The following is an 18965-nucleotide window of genomic DNA, read 5'->3' on the forward strand; positions in this document are numbered from 1 at the left end:
TAGAAATATTTAGGGCACTTTAGTAAGTTTGATACTAATTAACTTTATTATATTATTAATTATTTTTTTTTCTTTATATTTTTATGTATAGATTGTTATATTTTGTTCCTATTTTTAAGTATATCATTTTTTATATTTTTTTTAGTTAAATTACAATAAAGGATATAAAACTTGCAACGTGGTTTAAAGTAATAAGAAAAAATTAGAAACTTTGATGGTAATCGATTTTAATATATTAGTAATAGATTACTATCTTTTGCATGCACTAGCAACTCCTATATAAAAATAAGGGTCATGTTTTTTTTGCAGTAAATGCACTAGCAACTCCTATATAAAAATAAGGGTCATGTTAAAAGGTGCACCCGATGCACTTGTTAAGCATACCCAACATAAAAATAAAACATAAAGTTAATATTGATAAAAACAACTTTTTACACTTTCAATGCATTGAATGCACGAGTTTCAAGACAAAATTTCCTTATTTATATGCTTAATTAGTACACCGGGTGCACTATTTAACATTTTCCAAAAAATAAAAGGAGGATACAATTTGTACCTCTCCTTTATGCAGCAGCAGCATCCCCATAATCGTCAGTTCATCCCCATTGATCGTCAATTCAAATTATATCCCATTAGTTTCGTCCCATTAGTTTGTTTCTTTGATTGTGAATCACAAGTTTGTTTCTTTGAGTTCTAATGGTGTTCTATCAATGAAATATGCTCATAATTTGAAGACTAAAGATGTAATGCTATCATTTTATAAAATAAAAATGTAATGCTATCAAATAATTTTGGTAAAATACGTCCACAATATAAATATCATTATTCAATAAATAATCACTCAGATCCCTAAAAGTTTGAAACTACACCTTTACCCTTTAACTTAAAAACTCTAGAAAATCTACATAACTGAATTAACAGCCAGAAAAAAAATACTTTAGAAAATTGTCAGCCAAATCTCCTTGTGAACTAACTTAATACTTGATCACAGAGCCTTGTTGATTACATAGGGAATGTGCAGCATCTCATTCACTAATTCACAAAACTAACAAGATTTATAATCTTAAATTACACTCTTAAAATTTATAGGGGTATCAAGAAGCAGATTCTCTTCAACATTTTCAAAGGTTGTCTTTAGCAACACAATTTTCTGGCAGACATTTCATTCCTATCTTTCCATCTGGGTATCACAATACCAATTATCCCCCCTATGATGACAAAAAGCTATCTGTCCAAACTCTTACAAACCAATCTGCAAACGATTAAGTTACAGATCGCTGGTGTTAGAGCATGTGAAATGTTATTTGGCGCGTCTTCTCCTGTCTCTGTCTCTGTCCCTGTCCCGGCCTCTATCCTTATCATGATCATCTCTCTCCCTGCTTCCACTCTTCTCCCTGAGCCGGTCTCTTCCTCTATCACTGTCGAAATCATAGCTTCTATCTCTTTTTCTGTCTCGTTCCCTTTCTAAATCACGTTCTCTATCTCTGTCTTTGCTTGATGGTTTGTGATGTGGACTACGACTTCGACTATGGCTGCGGTGCCGTTTCCTTGAGATATCATGCCTATCCCTTCTCTCAGAAGATGTTCTCCCTACAATTGTCAAATAACCAAAATCATTTAAAAGCTTGATCCAGAATAATAAGTTGTACCAAGTTATCAACAATTCAAGACTAATAGAGACATTCATATTTTAATGGTACTCTAGCTAGAAATTAAGTGTGCTTGGGAAGGGTGAAAATGGAAGGCGTGGGGTAAGTTGTTAGAAATGGAAATGTATGAAAGCTTGCATCATATGTCATCATGATTCATGCTTAGATACATTTGGGATTTTCACATGTCTCTCAATTCCTTCCAGTTTTACTCCGACAAATTACATTTTCAAGAATAGGAACCTAAATTATGATGACAGTCATTTGATACAACAAGACTAGGTAGGCCATCCGCAGTTAAGATGCAAATAAAATTGGAATCACACAAGGTAAGTTTGCCACAAAATTACATAGCAAAACAAAGTGAGAGTGAATGGACCAAAGAATACGGTGGCAGAAGAAAGACCACTATTGCAATATTTTATTATCCGATTTCAGCAACATATACCTTTCGAACCAAGGAAAACTGCCACGGTGCTCAAGGAAAAAAATATTGCATGTAACTGAATAATCACAATCAAATTATATTTCAAGTGCCAATATCATCTCAATTTATCTTATGCAAAATGACATCACATGCGATTGTGGTAAGTCACCAAAGTCAAATAGACACTATTAAGTAAAAACCAGTCCCCCCTTTTTTTAAAAAGGGTAAAAACCAGCCTTGGAATTGTAATGTTGTTTTTACGCTTCCAACAGGATTGCAGAATCTTATGTGTAGCATGAGATAGATGACTGACATTTGTGCGAAAAAATAAGAAAGCAATATCAAATATAAACTTATGTCTACCAGAGTCGCTAGAACTTTCATAATCGTCATCCTAATGTCAGTTTAAAAATGCCTCTCTATGACTTTCAAGAGAGAAGAACAGGTTGAAATAACTTACTGCTGCCTTGACCATCTTCACTAGAATCTGATAACCCGTACTCCACTTGCAGCCGTTTCCGGTGCATCAAAACTTTCTTCTCGATTTCCTCCGAGTTTTTAATTCCCCTTTCTTCAAGAGACTCGCGATATTCAATTAAAGCAACCTCCAAGCGTCTCAACTTTTGCCTGTATAACAGTTTATGCTAAACTCCATAAGTATAAGACAACAGATACAACATAAATTAAATCTGTTTGCTTGGTGTAACCAAAAACGACAAAGAAAAGAACTTCTACTTGCATTTGAACTGCTTTTGTGGAAAAAAAGTTAAAACTACTGAATATTATCTAGAACAAAAGGGACAGCAATCAAGAAAGGAAATATAATGCAACCTCTGCTCTTCATTCATTCCACTGTCAGCATGAGCTGGAAAACTTGAATCAGCAGCAGCCTCTGATTCATCAGCTTTAGTAAGGCCATCGGCCACATTCTCACTACCAGAAGATGAGTAGCTTAACCCAAGATTTTTTCCACCTTTCCCTTGCTCATCATCACTCTCATCGTCCTCCCGAGCCCATTTAGAGGCCGGCAAAACTAGATCATTCTTCTCTTTTTTTGTGAAGGCTTTAAGTTCAGGCTGTGGAATAGCAAGGGTTGGCGCTAAAGGTGCAAAACCTTTACCTTGCATATCTTCATCTCCATATTGATTCAATCCAGACAACCCCATTGGTTCAGGCTCTGCACTTGTTTCTCGCCGACTACTTGAATATTTCCCTGTACTTGGTTGGTTGAGGGGATATTTCAATTCATCATCCAGTTCATAACCTCTTTGCTTTTCTGCCTCTTCAAGACTTAGCAACCGTGCAACCATCATTTCTCTACCACCAACAAGTGACAATCCATTGTGTCGACACCGTCTTTCCAGCTCAGCAAGAGGAAGACTCATTAGCTCTCTCGTTGCAGCTCCTCGACCCATTGCCAATGCAGCATCTTGGTCGGTCTTGCTACCAACAACAGCATCTTCAGAAGTGATCTTCTGCTCAATCTCAGGTGCATCACCACATATGGAGTGGAACGGTATGACACCAGAGTTCCCAGGTCTAAGGAAAGTAGCTCTTAAGCCATTAACATAAGCATCTGAAAAGAGAAACCAATCGGCCCACACTTGCAAAACTTTCAGCACTCGTTCCTGTAACATTTCAGATAAAGATTGTAAACAGAAATGTACAAAAAAAAAAGATTGTAAACAGAATAATAAGAAATTATATCACGGCAGTCTATTGTTGCTCAGGCTACCTTAAGGGCTTCGGCAGTAATACGCCCCATTATGCTACGATACAAGTCATTAAAACTCTCCATTATGTCAGGTAACGTTGCTTCAAACTTGGTGCGATATGCCGATGCATTTCTTACAGGAGCACTACTATTATGAAGAATATCAGAGACAAGCATAAGCCTTGCAATTTTAGTAGGAATGGGGGTTTCTTTAAGTGTCAAGGATTCCGTTAACACTTCAACTATCTGCAGTTAAGAAAAGATAGTGCAAAATTAGGAAAGCTTCCTCCCAAAACACAAAATAAAAAGACGACTCCGAAAGACGATTTAGATAATAGCACATGAGAGGAGTGATGGATGGTTTGGGAGAGGAACATATGGGTTGAAGTGATATGGAGGTTACGGTTTCAACTCCCTCCACTAACAAAAATAACAACTAACTAACATTTGTTATTTTAAAAAACAAAACGATAGCATGTCAGCAACATCAACACCAGACTATAGTCCTTACTTTATATTTCTGAAGATAACCTATTTTATGCTTAAAAGGTTTGCATAAATTGTAGGGTTAACAATGCATACATAGCATTCCAAAATTATAATAGTTGTATATAGTCTTATTTTGGTATATAAGCTAAGCTAAACTTGCATGTACATTGTACAACACCTGTGCGTAGAAATTGTCCTTGCAGTAAACAACATATAAAGAGAATAAGAACATATAGGGTAACCCTTACTTCTATGCTCCCCTAAGTCAGTCTCTTATCTAGAAAATCTGTGCTACAAAACTCTTCTATCTCAGTGTCCAAGATTTCTAATTTTCTACACCAAATAGTATGTTATAGCTGAACTTGCTAATAGCATGTTTGATAGGATAGCACAGCTAAAATAAGTTGAATTTTCCGGTTTGCTGTGAAATCTTCTCTGAATTAGAGAGGTTTGTCAGAAATAGATAAGCAATCTGAAGATATTTTTTATTGACAGAAAACCAGCCAAGTCAAGTATACTGAGGGAATTGCAGTAATGAATGAGCAGAGTGACAGTACTACCTCGCCAGCTGCATCGGCGTTATCCAAAGAAAATCCCATAGCCCCCTTTATCTGACTCCTCTCTAATGTTAAAGCACGCAGCATATCCTCAAACTCATCCCTCTGTGCATCAGTTAGCGTTCTTTCAGGTTCTACACGCTGCAATACTCAATCAAAACAAGGAAAGTTAAAAAATTGTATTGGACAAGAGAAACATTATTGAAGCTGTATACACCCTGATTAAAAATAAAACAATAAAAAGTACCCTGCTTCTTCCAGCAGCATGTGTGGAGCCAGATTCTTTGTCATGTTCCGGACTTTTGGCTATTGGTAATGCGGGAGGAATCCATCTGTGAAAAGAAATAATATATTTGTTTAGTACATACTCATTCCAACTGACCTATCCAGAGACAACATAAAAAATCCACTAATACTCTTTTTCTTCCTCTTTTCTTTTCTAACTTTTGGCTTTATAAGCATTAACAAGAAAAATACTCACTGAAAAGACAAGAATAATTTGAGTACCTTCCACTACCCGTTATCATGATAAAAGGTTCAGTTCGCCATCTTTGAAGAGTATCACCCTGCATTGCAAGCAAAATAAAACACTTCCAATCAAAAAGTTACAAATAAAATAACTGTACATCATTACATCAAAATATAAGCTATTTTCTTTCTTGGATACCCGTTAGGAACCTTTCTCTTGATATAAGAAAAAGAATTCCCAAATCTGGGCAGATTTAATAAACAGAGGGATGATTTTATTGAAAGACTTAAGATTGAGAGAGAATAAAAGATAATAGGACAGAATATGAGAGAATCTCTCCTTAAGGGTTTTCCCTTCACAATAGAGAATACTCTATTCACAATTACCATTTTCAAAAGATATTCTCTAACATTTGTATCCTATTTATACACATACTCTCTAACTAATCCCAATAACTAACTTATATCCAAAAAAAAAAATCCCAATAACTAACTAACTTATCTTTTTTTTTTTTAATGGAAAAACTAATTAACTTTTCTAACTCATAACTACAACCCAAATAACAAACTAACTAACAACTCATAACTACTTTGACTCTCCAGTATCCCTTATATTCTATATCCTAACAAATATCTTATAGTCTGTTGATCGTAACTTCTCCAATCTAGATTATCGTAAAGAGTAGTGCTAGGGACACACTCTCTTAACACACTCCAATTATAATCGTCCACATCATCCACATGTTTCCATTCCTTTACCTGTAACCGGTTATATTTTTAACCATTTATTTTATTATTATTATTATTATTATTATTATTATTTAGATTTTAATAACTTCATCGTCATCTTCTTCGGTACTCAACTCACTGCAAATTGTATCTTCACATTTCCATTAAAATCTCAAAAGCCAATTGGTGCAAATGATGAATCAGTAAAGAAAATTTCACCAAGCACTCTGCAAAGACAATGGGAAACATAATGTTGTACATTAGTGTACCCAAATTATAAAACTAGAACAAAACCCAACTAGATCTGAAAATCCAAAAACGAAAAATCCTGCAACAAAAGTAAAGTCCAACTACAAAACCAAAAATGGAACCCAACTCATCAACGACTACAGAAGCTCTCGACCAAGACATTGACAATCACCTGAGTTTGCAACAAAGACGTTACAGTGAGGGTGTTAACAAGGACGAGATGGGTCAATTCAGATTGAACCTTGCGATGAAAACTATAGAAATCTAGAAAAGCCATGAACAGATCGGAAGTTTAAGAAGCCATGGAAGTGAGAAGAAAGAAGTAAATCAGTAATTGTTGTTGAGAAATGAACCGACTATTTAAAGTTAATTTATATTTATTTTTTAAAAAGTAATTGTTGTTTAGAAACCTATCCTACTGGTTAACCGGTAAAGCATAAAAGAAATGGGATGACATGTACAATTATAATTGGAGTGTGTTAATAGAGTGTGTTAGAGGGTGTGTCCCTAGCACTACTCATAAATAATCTATTAATATTGGAATGCATATTTCTTTATATGTATTGATGTGTTTCCGTATTTAATCAAATTATGGGTCTGGCCTTGTTATAAATGAGGATTAGTGCCTAGTCTTGTGCAATAAGATCACTAGACAAATTATTCATACCAATATCAATATAATATCAATATAATTTTATTCTGTCTATTTCTTTTTCTCTATCTATACATAGTAAGACCCTATAACTTCAACATTGTATCAGAGCAGTATTATCCTCTATAAACTGTTCTCATTATTCCAATATCAAGTTCACTAAAATTCAGAAATCTATTGTCAAAATGTTAATATTTTCGTAATTCTTTTTTTCTTCTCCTGGTCATGCATTTTCTGATCACCCCATCTCTAATAAGTTAACTCATAGTTAGTGGGTTCCTCTACTTTCCACTTCCAAAACCTGTGTCGGATCCTTAGATCAGTTAGCTACTTAGCCTCACCGCTGTCTCCACTTTTTAGTAGTCTCTGTAGACTGTAACCTTTCCAAGCAGACTTGGCCATCCCAGAAACGATGCAGGCCTAGCTATCTAACAAGCAAAATTGCCCCAGGTTCTGGCGTAGTTGTAGTTTGTCGAATTGGGATTGGGCCTCAACATATGCTCCAAATGCAACATGTAGCCCCGCCTTTTGTCTCTTTTAGAATTTGGCTTTTGGACTAACTCAACCCCAAAGCTAGCACATGTGGACATGGTGAGGATTGCCTAGTGTCTACATTTCTAATCACTATTAAGGCCATATCATTATTGAATGTGACACTCTCAACACCATATGTCACGCCCAGGACTGAAAGTATAGAGCATGAAATTTGTAAGGCTAGACATCTGCAGGCGGCCCAACAGATTAGAATTGAAGTTTTGGCCTAACTCAATCCCAAAAGATAGTTCATGTGATGAGGGTTTCCTCACACTTATAATCAGGGCCATGACACTGTTCAATGTGGTACTCTCAACAATCCCTATTGTGATCTCACCCCATAAATCTCCAACAGTATACTATATTTAGTTAATTTTCCTTTTCTAAAGGGTGCATTTCTATCAAGCTTAAAGCCCAAAGCTTTTGCGGTGAAGTGTTAGAGTATGTGAAAACTATCTTAATATCTCGGTCATATCTTATCGTAATTAAAAGTATCATAGGTTATCTCTTGGGACTATATATATATATATATATATATATACCATGATGTGATTCCATAATTAAGATCAGGAGTCCAGTATTAGCATGAATAAGGATAAGTTCTTTGTCTTTTGTAATAAGATCATCCAACATTTTTTTAACTGAGATATTCACATCAATATCATTATCATTTGATTCTGACTATTCGTTTTATGTTCTCTGCCTAAAAAGAATAATATTATAATTTAAAAAGATGTTACAAAATACCCACAGTACTTGAGCAATCTGTTTTAATCAATATATTCCTAGAAAGTAAATTGCATTTTCATAAAATTTAAATTGATGAACCTGAGCAAATGAATAGAGTCTCCAAACATAGTAGGTATGCTCCTTTGAGCCAAGAACAAACAAAAAATTGAAAAGAGGGTTGCCACGCCCCCTCTCCATAATAGCTTGTTCAAAAGCACATCCTCCGTCCAAGACATACAAAGCCATTGTATCAATTAGATGCCTTAGATGTTCATCCTCAGGAGGTGTAACCATTATATCAGGAACATTAGGAGTAAGAACCTAGCAAAAGTTACAGCAGGTAGATTAGGGGTAAGAACCATCATATCAGGAACAAGAGTAAGTGCCTTCAAGTATTTTCATCCTCTGGTATTTTATGTATTTTTATTTAATAAAAAATTCTGCCATCTGGAATTTAGAGAATAATTATCCATAAACAAACAACATTGCAAAAGGTGGAAGTTTATAAGAAAGATAAAAGGATGTACATTTAAGTGTGTGTTTTTTAAAAAAAAATTGCATTAATGCATATCAAATTTTTGTTTCACGTATTTATCAGTTTAATGATTTCTAATCACATTATGACAACACAAGGTGTTAATTTAAGCAAATTATGAGAAGCAAAAGCAAAGAACTTACCAGTTCAGAGTTCTGACTAGGTACTGATGTTACTGGTGGACCTGATGGGCCAGACAAGATAACAGTGTTACCCTGCAAATAAAGTGAGTAAAACGTTTTTCATATGCATGGCAGAAAGGTGGCCGATGACATAAAAATCTTGTTATGCATAGGTCGAAGTAAGAATCTTAATGCTATATCGCAAGGTCGCCTTTATATTTAATATGTTGAAGAATACAACATGGAGATCCCTTCTAGTAACTCTCATACTTAGGGGGAAATGTAGATACTCTCGGTAGATAGGATGGGCAAGTTTTTTTCGAGATTTTTTCTTTGGTAGGGAGGTCTCTTTTGTTTCAGGAATATGAATAATTAGGATGAGGGAAAAATAATCACTTAAGGGTAATTGTTCCAAAATTGTAACTACAATGCTCTAAAGTTGTTTAAATTAAGTCTTTTTAAATAAAAAACTAAAATAATAAACAATACCTCCTTACTCCTGATGGCCATATGCCCTGGTGGAGGTGCAGGTAATGCTTGTGATGGGAGGGCAACAGACTTTCCCCATCCAATTTTCAATTCGTACTCATAAACCACAACCCCTGCACAAACATTTGTTCAATCTTGTATTTACATATTTTTTCAAGCATAAACTCAAATTATACAGGCATCTAGAAGTAGCTTAATGTCCCACTTGGCTTAGAATCTTTGTATAGAAGTAGAGTAGATTCAATGCACCTAAAGGAATAAAGTTAGCACTAATTGTTCCTTTTGTAAATTGTATCTAGAATTGATTAGCCTTGTAAACTTGACGTATTAAATATGACATCTGAGAGATCAATCACTTAAGCATATTCAAAATCATTGCATCTTATACTTCTTAAAAATCTCTACTGATATCATTTGAAGATAAGTATTAATATTCATTTAAAATTAAAGTATGAATAAGTTTAGCATAGCCTTTCTGGTCTCAGATTTTAAAAAAACAGACCTTGCATTTCATCTTTAGCAGCCTGTCCATCAGCTCTGTTCATGAATGCAACAAAACCACAGTTTCTTTGTCGCCTTCGCTCCTCCTCTGTTCGAGGCCACATTATCTTCACACTAGCAATAGGTCCAAATCTTCCAAAAGTGCGCAAAAGAAAATTTTCATCAACCTAAAATTATAAAGATGGCAAAATGAGACTACACGCCTTAATTCTCAAAGAACAACAAATCTCATTCATCGAGGAGACCCGCAAACCTGGGGTGAGAGATTTCCAACGTAAAGATTTGTAGTTTGTGGATCACCATCATCAAATGATCCTGGAAGTTTTCCACTAGGATCAAAATCGTCTGGCAGTTCATCAAAACGACTGGACTGTTGACAAAGAGGGAAAACTATCAGCAGAACTACTTCATAAATTTATTAAATAAAAATGAATAAAATGAAATCGAGAATATGCAATATACTAGTAACTATTTTTGCCATATAGATTATAAAGTACACCAAATCATATTTGTGATGAACAAAATCAAAACAGGCAAAAGAAACCGACACAAAAGAAAGCAAATAAAAATGAAAATCTATGATACATTTACCATAGTACTTGATAAAATTTAGTCTTACCTAACAGCATCCTACATTCACTAGAAGAGAAATGTACAAGCAATAAACAAGTTTTGTGCATTTAAAGATAGAAGGACAAAATCTAAACCCAAGCCACCTATAAGCTCTAAACCCAAGCCACCTATAAGCAGTATACAAACAAGGAAGAAAAGGTATCACTAACAATAGAATGCTCTCCAGGACGCCCATCACGCCATTGTTCACGGTCTTGATTTCGTCTCTCCCTCATCTCTTGCTCTTGCTTTAACTCCTCCATAAAATGATCAATGTTCCTTGATTTTCCTTTCTCTTTTTCCTTTGGCTTTTCTTCCTCTTTCTGAAATGTACAAATGCACAAGCATTAGATCTGGATACACCTCAACATTGAAAATAAAATCAGAGGTCAAAGCTTCAATTATGAATTTATGATACTGACTTTTCTTTCAGGTTCTTTCCCCTTGGTTGCCAATGGAGGCGGTATAAAAGATGGCACATACCTGCAAATAAACATAAACGATGAACTTCCATACCAATTTACTAAAATACATTTGACTAACTAAAGTACAAGAGTTATTTGTAGCATTTCCAAAGCAATCCCTTGATGTTTGCTCTTTATAGCTAATGTGTAACTTCAGGAATCGCTACTGGATAATCCCAGAAAACTCCTTGACAAGATTCCTGTCTAAACTAATAATCAGTCCATAAAACTTAACTACTTTATAAATTCACACTACTTAATAGAAATACTGACACTGAACATATATATGATTCACACAAATATGCTTTTGAGGGAGGACAACACCTACACAAGGACATTCGTAGAACCTCTAGACAAGGAACTATCACCTTCTAACTCAGCAAAAGACAGCCACCAACAATGAGTTATTCTTACAACTGGAAGAAGATTTATGAAAATACTATTTCTTGATGATCATGGTATAATAGAACAGGAATTTACATTATTCAATAGGATCAGAGATCACAGAAGATAAGATAGGACCATGGATATAATTGTTAGCGGGAAAACTGAGTAGCTCCCTGATAGAGACCAAATACAGAATAGTGTAAAATGAATGTATTATTTACTAGATGAGAACGATTACAAGAATTTCCCCCTGTAATCCCCAGAGCAAAACTCCTTCAGACGATGAACGCTTTCTGCCCAGCCAAAAGTGTAAAACAGAATGCCAAACATTATGATGACCTCCTCATAGCACTACATCAGTACATCTCTATATTCCCCTCTTTCCATGTGACAGGACCGCTCACAGCATAACTAAATAACAACCCTCCTTCCCCACTAACTTCCCTGAGCAGTCCTGTTGTTGGGCTTAGGCCCAAAGCCAATATCCTATCACTTTTGTTGAGAACATGTGTGGAGGAGACCCAAAATACCATCAGTAAGACGGGTTGACCAGAAAGCAAATAGTGCAGTGAAGTAGTGGTAAAGAGAGACCCAGAAAAACTATAGCCAAACTATTACTAAAGATGAAGAGATAAATGATTTTTAAACTTAATACAAGATAGGAAAGTACGATTTCAGCCAACCTATTTAGCAATTATCGTACAACAGTGTGTTGTTAATCTCAGATAGCAGCGCGTAGCGCCGACCCCCAAAAATGGTATAGTGGTATAGCAGATAGTGGGACCACTATTGTGAAGACTAAAAATTCATGTACAAAATAAAAATAAATCCCAACAACATACATAAATACTAAAAAATAAAAATAAAAAGTACACAAATTTAAAGGGACAAATATAATCAACTTCGTCATTTTCCATCAAAATAAGTTCTAAATGTAATTTGTAATCAAAATAACATTCCATCAAGTTCTAAATGTACTCAAAAAGGAAGGAGAAGGGACACAAAACACAGATACAAAAAGGAAGGAGAAAACAAACCTTTGCTCAGAAATAGAGCAGCAATGTTAAAACAGAACAGGCAATAGAGAAGAAGAATGGTGAACTCAATGAGAAGAAGAAAGAACACTCAAAGACAAAGGAACAAAGCAGCGATGGGGAACTCGAAGAGAAGAAGTAAGAAAACAAAAAGCGGCTACAATTTCCTCTTAAACACGTGGGTTAATAGGTATTATTAGGTCACCCAAATGGGTGAGAACATAGCAAAATACCTTTAACAAATTAAAACAATTAAAAACATTAAGGTTTTCAGAAAATTTTCCCCCAAAAACACGATAGTGGGCACATAGCGGGAACAGAAATGCTATTGAGCCGCTACTCAACCGCTTTTTGCGGCCGCTATGACCGCTTCTCTCAATAGCGCTTTGCGGCCCCATGTCGTAGCCACTACTCTATGATGATTCTATAGTGCACTATTAACAACATACAACACAGGTAAAATGTGCCGCCGCCACATACCATATGTCAAGTACTGATTTTGGACGTATAAATGAGACTTACGATGTGAATACCTATCTTTTTAACTCAGTATCATATGTGCTTACTGAACATGTCCAAGAACTAATGCTACCTGTTGTGAAAAAGATGATAGAATCTTTTCTGAATTATTTGAGCATGTATAGAGAACTACGAAAATCCCATTCAACAAGAGAGTAAATCATGTGGAGTGTAGTCTTATAGTTAACTAAGAAATATCGTTCGTCAACCATTAACAATAATTCATATTTGAGTGGTTTTTCATCGGATATGATTTATGGTGGGACAGATGGTGCCATTATAGTATTCATGTGACCAAGAGAGACGTGGATATCATGGAGTGCTTAAGTCGTACATCAAGTAATATGGAAATTGGAATGATTGACGGAGTACTCAAGTGACTTGATCCTTCTCCTTATACAGCTAGCATTTAAAGGGAGGATTCCAAAAAATTGTCAAATTTCCATCAAAAGGTTATGCTATAGGCATACCTCGGCTAATTTATCAATAACACGTGAAAGAAAAGAGAAGCTAAGGCACCAACGGAATGCACAAAACTAAAGGGCGCTGACGCTAACTCAACCAGTAAAAGGCATTAAGATTTTCTAGTACCTTTCCCCGATGTCTTTTAAGACAATTGTACATATTTAGGGTTCGTTTGGTTTCAGAAAAGATTATGTGTTCATTAATTATAAAATTTGTCATCGTGTTTTCCCTTTATTTCTTGTTTTTGTACAAATCTTCGAAAACAGAAATCACAATGACAGTTTTGCAGTGTGTATCACAGGGGTCTAGTGTGAGTGGTTGGTGCACTGCGTGTGACTATTGTAAACCCTGGGATAACGAGTTCAATTCCTACTCAACAAAACAAGATAGACAGTTTTATAATTAAAAGTGAAAATAAAAAATGAAAATTGTACACATTTTCTCCAATTAAACACACTCTTAATATATGTCACTATGAAGTTGCTATGCATGGAACTTTGTAACATGTTTTTAGCTAATAATAACAACAAAACTATAAAATGGAGTACAGAAGCATCACCATAGGGTAGACGAATAAAAACTATGTTGGCAACACAGAAGAAAATGAAATAAACTACAGAAAAGTCACTTTTATAGTTTTCAGGCATAATTGTTTTTCTATTAAACCAATTTCATCAGATGTCCTTCGACAATTACGAATACATATGCTTAAACTATTTGAAGATTTACTCGAGCAATTTAAAATGTCTGTGCAGCAAAAGAACATCTATACATCTCAGTTCTGACAATAAAATCAAACTTTTATATTAAGTATTAACATCATCGGACAACCATTCACAATAAGCTTTTTGTTTTGGATTTATAAAATGAGATGATCTTCAACGGCATATTGACTAAGGAGTTTCAATCAATATCTCTAAACCAAGTACTTCCTTTAAATAAACATAACATGCTACATATTAAGGCTATAATACAGTACAAACCTACTGTAAATAAAGCTATACCTGAAAGGCATGTGATTTTTCTACTTATAATGCCTGATTTAAAGAGAACATAAACATGGTCAATCAAAAGCATTTATTTACCTACTTCCCTTCTTTGGACCAGATACCCCATCTTTGGACTTTTCACCTGTCATCCGCGAATGAATAAAAAAGGTCCATACTTTTATTAAATTTATTATACAAAATAATAGCAAAAACTATGCATTTATCCACAACATGAAGAGCATGTATAGTCAAAACTTCCAAGAGATGAGGCAGAAACAATATAAAAAAAGGGGCGAGACTGAGAAATATAGCATTCATCACACTCATACTAACCTTCAGAATCATCTTTCAATTTATCATTGGGATTAATTGTTCCTCCCCGAACAAAAGTCTTTGACCCAGGAGCGTTATCCCCTTGAAACGACTCTACAAATTCAGCATACAGGCGAGCAGTCTCATCTTCCGCTCTCTGCGAGAAACATAACTCAATCATGATAACCAGTAAATGTATTTTCTAAATTCTAACTAGAAAACAAATAAATCGGATACATCAACCCTACCTTTTTCTTTGCTTCCTCCTCTTCTCTATGCTTCTGAAACGGTGTCTTTTTCCTCGTAATGGAGAAAGAACTCATCTTTGCATTAGCAAAGAAAGCCTGCCACACCAAAAAAAAAAAAAAACTTAGCATATCTCACGCCCTAAAATCAGAAAATTTCGAAGAAATTAAACCTTCGTAAATATCCCTAAAATTTCACATGTCATGACATCTCATTTTTTAAAACAATCTCAATCATATATCCACTCACACCTCGACATTTTCTAGGCTATCGGAGAAGTCTAGGTTACCGATGGCTGCGACTCTATTATGTACCGCCTTGGGGGCGGATGCCCACCACTACATGGCGCCGCTATTCACAACATAGGTTCTAGAACAATAGGATTGTGGAGAAACCACGTCATCAATGCGTACTCTACTGTATCTAATAATTAAACCCATCCTCAAAACATCAGAAAAAACAAAGACAAAAAAACAAAATCGACAAATGTTAGAAAATCCCTAAAATGCGGTGTCCGCATTTTTAATGTCAAGTGAGCCGCAAAAACAAACAGTAACACAATAGATTATCATTTAACCTAATCTTGTAAAATAAATCCATCAACAATCTATAAAACCCCCTACTTTGAAAAAACCAATTAACACAAAACCACCTTGGAAAAAATCTCCACCGACCAACAAAGCCCTATAGCAGACTAATAGTACTGAGGATGAAAAATCAAAGTAAGAAGGGAAATCCAAACCTCCCCAAAAAGCGAGCAAGGCAAGGAGCAGCTACAATTACAGGGAGCGAACGAAGAATGCGATTGTGCAATGAAATGAAGGCAACAAAAAACTATCACTATCATTCATATAATTATAATTAATTAATTAAAATAATAAAAAGAATACATGCATACAAATATAGAAATTAGTAGAAATTGTGACATTCCTAATTCCCCCCACCCCCATGTCACACGTCATCACTTCTCATTCGTTAAACCACGTCGGGATCCCGCATACACCATGTCAGGATCCCGCATACACCATGTCAGGATCCCGCAGAAACCATGTCATCAATGTGCACTCTACCGAATCATATAATTAAACCCATCCTCAAAACAACATAAAAAATCCATTCTTGTTCAAAAAAAACATAAAAAATCCAAATACATTCCACAAATGTTAAGAAAAATCCTTAAAATGCAGTGTCCACATTCTCAATCTAAAGTCAGTCACCAAAACAAATAGTAACCCAATAAAGATTATCATCATCTAACCTAATAATGTAACGTAAATCCAATAACAAACAAAAAAAAACCTACTTTGAAAGGAAAAAAAAAAAAAACACAAAATCAACACCAACATAAGCATAGCCATAGCAATCTAATAGTACTAAAAGAAACAAAAAATAAAAATGAAAATTGAAAGTAAGAAAGGAAATCCAAACCTCTCCAAAAAGTGAACAAGTTAGCAGCTACAAGTTGAAGGAACGAACGAAGAATGCAATTGTGCAATGAGTAGTTCCCTGAAAGCAACAAAAAAAAAAAAGTGATTAATACGATTATGATTAACGAATGGGTTAATGAAAATCGAAAGCGGTTTTAGGGGTTTAATTGATGGAAGAGAAAGAGGGAAAGAGTGAAGCTAACGTGAATCGATCAAGTGAATTGAGGAGTTAGAACAGAACGGAAGAAGAAGAAGAAGAAGAAGAAGAAGAACTCGTCCGTCGCAAGGATGCGCAGTAACACAGCTGGTTTCTATAAGGGCAGGACTACGGAGGAAGAGGAGAAGGTATTCATTCCACTGCTTTCTTTGTTTTATTGTTTTAAGATTAATTTTTAGAATTTAATTTATATATGTCTTCGGTGTAACGTTATTTTACACGTGCGTCCAATAGTATATTATGTATTGTTTTTAATAACTTGTGATTATGATGTGTCACGTTCAGTAAATGATGTGGCAACACATCATTGGATGCATGTATAAAAAATCTTTACACTGACAGGGCACAATAATTAAACTCTAAATTTTATGCATTCACAATATAAATATTTTTTACACATGCATTCAATTATTGGAGGGAGTAAATCGTATATGTCTATATGTCACAATTTGATTAGATGCGTGTGTAAAAAAGTTTTATACGTCAATTGTATGTTATTTCACATAAAACACTCCTTCATATATTCCTATTATAGATTAAGTCTATATTATGCACAAGTGAGACAAGTTTTTCACCATATAGGTTTATTTTCAAAATTGAATTATTGAGTTTCAAAAATGGAACAAATGAGATATTACGTGACATTTTAATCCAATGGTAAGACTTATTTAACAGTAAAAACAAGTTTGTGTATTATGAAAAACTTGTCTTACTTGTGCGTGTTATACCAATGTTTTAAAAATAGGACATGTCGGTCAAAGTGAGGGTTATCGGTCTGGTTGATTGTTGGATTATATATGTTATTGAACTGGTAAGAAACGGTCGGTTTAATGTGAACGTCGCTGTTTTTAACTTTTTTTATAAAAAAAAATCACATCACTACAATTGAAATTAAAATTGATCCTGAAAGACGGAATAACTTGAAATTATGATATTTAAATTTAAAGAATTTGTGAACGATTATGTTTAGAATTTGAATTTAAAGAATGAACTTGTGAAATTATGATATTTTGAAATTTTCATATTTTTTAGGTGTCATAATTTTCTTAGAGAACGGATCATTCAGTCCGACCTGGTTTAATACTTAGGTCAATGTTAAACAGTGCACCAGGTGCACTGTTTAAGGAAGAGTAAATGCTCATGGAACCCACTTACTTTAAATGAATAAAAGAGAAAAATAAGTTCATTAATTAAAAAATTAAAAGTAAGAACCGACATCATCTCTTGAGAACGGGGGCATTGATATCGGCGGTTTTGCAACAGAGCATCGGTGTTATTATCGACGTCAACCGGCAACAGAGTGACCCATTTTTTCAAAAAAAAAATCCTATTGACAATGAAAGATGTTTTGATTTGTTGATTGCAATTGTTACAATATTAAGGAAAGCTTGTATTTTTTTATTGTTGCTATTGAACATTTGTATTGTTGAATTGGTGATAATACCATGTGAAAGTAGATTTTATCAGCACATTAATCCTCATCTTAAACCATAAAATTATCAATTTTTTGAAAGAAAATATATTTAAAATTAGCACCCAAAATCTACTGGATTGGACCTATTGGAATTAAGGTTGAAGAAGTGGGTGTTTTTCTTCCATGGTTGTGGCCCTGAAGAAATTGAGCAATGAAGAAGAAGAAAGATGACATTTACATTTTTTTAATCTTAAAAGAATAAAAGAAATATGACGTGGTTCTTTAGTGATGATCAAATAAATTAAACGATTATAAATTTATAATTGCAGCGACTGTACCAATTTATTATCTGCCGCTAATCTATATCCTCAAGCAATAATAAGTGGTCCCATGAGCATTTACTCTTCCTTAAACAACATCCTAATACTTATATAGTTTTGTTATAGAGGTCTGGTTCGACCAACGAACCAGGACAATACACTTTCACTGATTCGATGACCGATCCGGTTTTTAAAACATTGTGTTAGACAAAACACTTATTACAAGAAATATTTTTCTTGGGATCACGGTGTCATTTTTCTTTTACTAAAAAAAACATAGTCTCATGTATGTTTTAGATATATAGTTTCCATTTGTAAAAAAAATATTATACCTCTTTTATTAGATAAAATCTAAGATTAACGGATGGTGTCTCAATTTAAGAAAGTAGAAGACTTTAGATTCAAAAAGCACTTATAAACATATTATACCTCTGTTACAAGTTGGATGATAGTGATCCAAGGACAATCGAGATAAATAGTGTGTATCACATTAACAATTTATAAATTTCAATATCTTCAGATTCTTGTACAAAACAATTTAATTGCAAATATTGTTAAACAATTTGATGAGATTAAAGACATTTGCATTAAAGAAGCAAATTTTTATTCAATTTCAAATACGGTGAAAAGATCCAACAACAAACAACTGAAATTATTGGTGGATCAAAGGTGCCTGACAACTCTTTGTGAAATTTTGCAACAAACAATAGGGGAC

General features: G+C 34.4%; 1 protein-coding gene across 4 annotated transcripts; it reads right to left on the reverse strand.

Moving 5' to 3' along the window:
* Window positions 1-933: 933 nt before the first annotated feature.
* LOC123924403 (protein RRC1-like) lies at window positions 934-16680 on the reverse strand. Of its 4 annotated transcripts, XM_045977281.1 has the most exons (20): window positions 16503-16680; window positions 16301-16378; window positions 15615-15645; window positions 14875-14970; window positions 14648-14783; window positions 14411-14456; window positions 10879-10939; window positions 10627-10779; window positions 10098-10214; window positions 9846-10011; window positions 9344-9456; window positions 8876-8947; window positions 8297-8518; window positions 5344-5402; window positions 5084-5168; window positions 4840-4977; window positions 3812-4036; window positions 2908-3704; window positions 2537-2703; window positions 934-1590 (listed from the first exon to the last, which is right to left on the reverse strand). In XM_045977281.1, exons 4-20 carry the CDS (start codon window positions 14947-14949, stop codon window positions 1301-1303), a joined length of 2922 nt encoding a protein of 973 aa, XP_045833237.1. In that variant the 5' UTR covers window positions 14950-14970; window positions 15615-15645; window positions 16301-16378; window positions 16503-16680; the 3' UTR covers window positions 934-1300. The 4 variants fall into 4 exon arrangements, with proteins under 4 accessions (XP_045833237.1, XP_045833236.1, XP_045833238.1 ...); XM_045977280.1 differs by lacking the exon at window positions 15615-15645; XM_045977282.1 differs by lacking the exons at window positions 14411-14456; window positions 15615-15645 and having other exon boundaries at window positions 10875-10939.
* Window positions 16681-18965: the final 2285 nt, after the last annotated feature.

The sequence above is a fragment of the Trifolium pratense genome, linkage group LG4 (assembly GCF_020283565.1).
Source record: "Trifolium pratense cultivar HEN17-A07 linkage group LG4, ARS_RC_1.1, whole genome shotgun sequence".
Classification (NCBI taxonomy): Eukaryota; Viridiplantae; Streptophyta; class Magnoliopsida; order Fabales; family Fabaceae; genus Trifolium; species Trifolium pratense.

Coding starts and splice junctions, on each gene's coding strand:
- LOC123924403 (XM_045977280.1), bottom strand. CDS start 14,949: ATGAGTTCTTTCTCCATTACGAGGAAAAAGACACCGTTTCAGAAGCAT. Junction 14,457..14,647: donor ATTGAAAGATGATTCTGAAG/GTTAGTATGAGT, acceptor CGCGGATGACAG/GTGAAAAGTCCAAAGATGGG. Junction 10,012..10,097: donor TTGGAAATCTCTCACCCCAG/GTTTGCGGGTCT, acceptor TTATAATTTTAG/GTTGATGAAAATTTTCTTTT.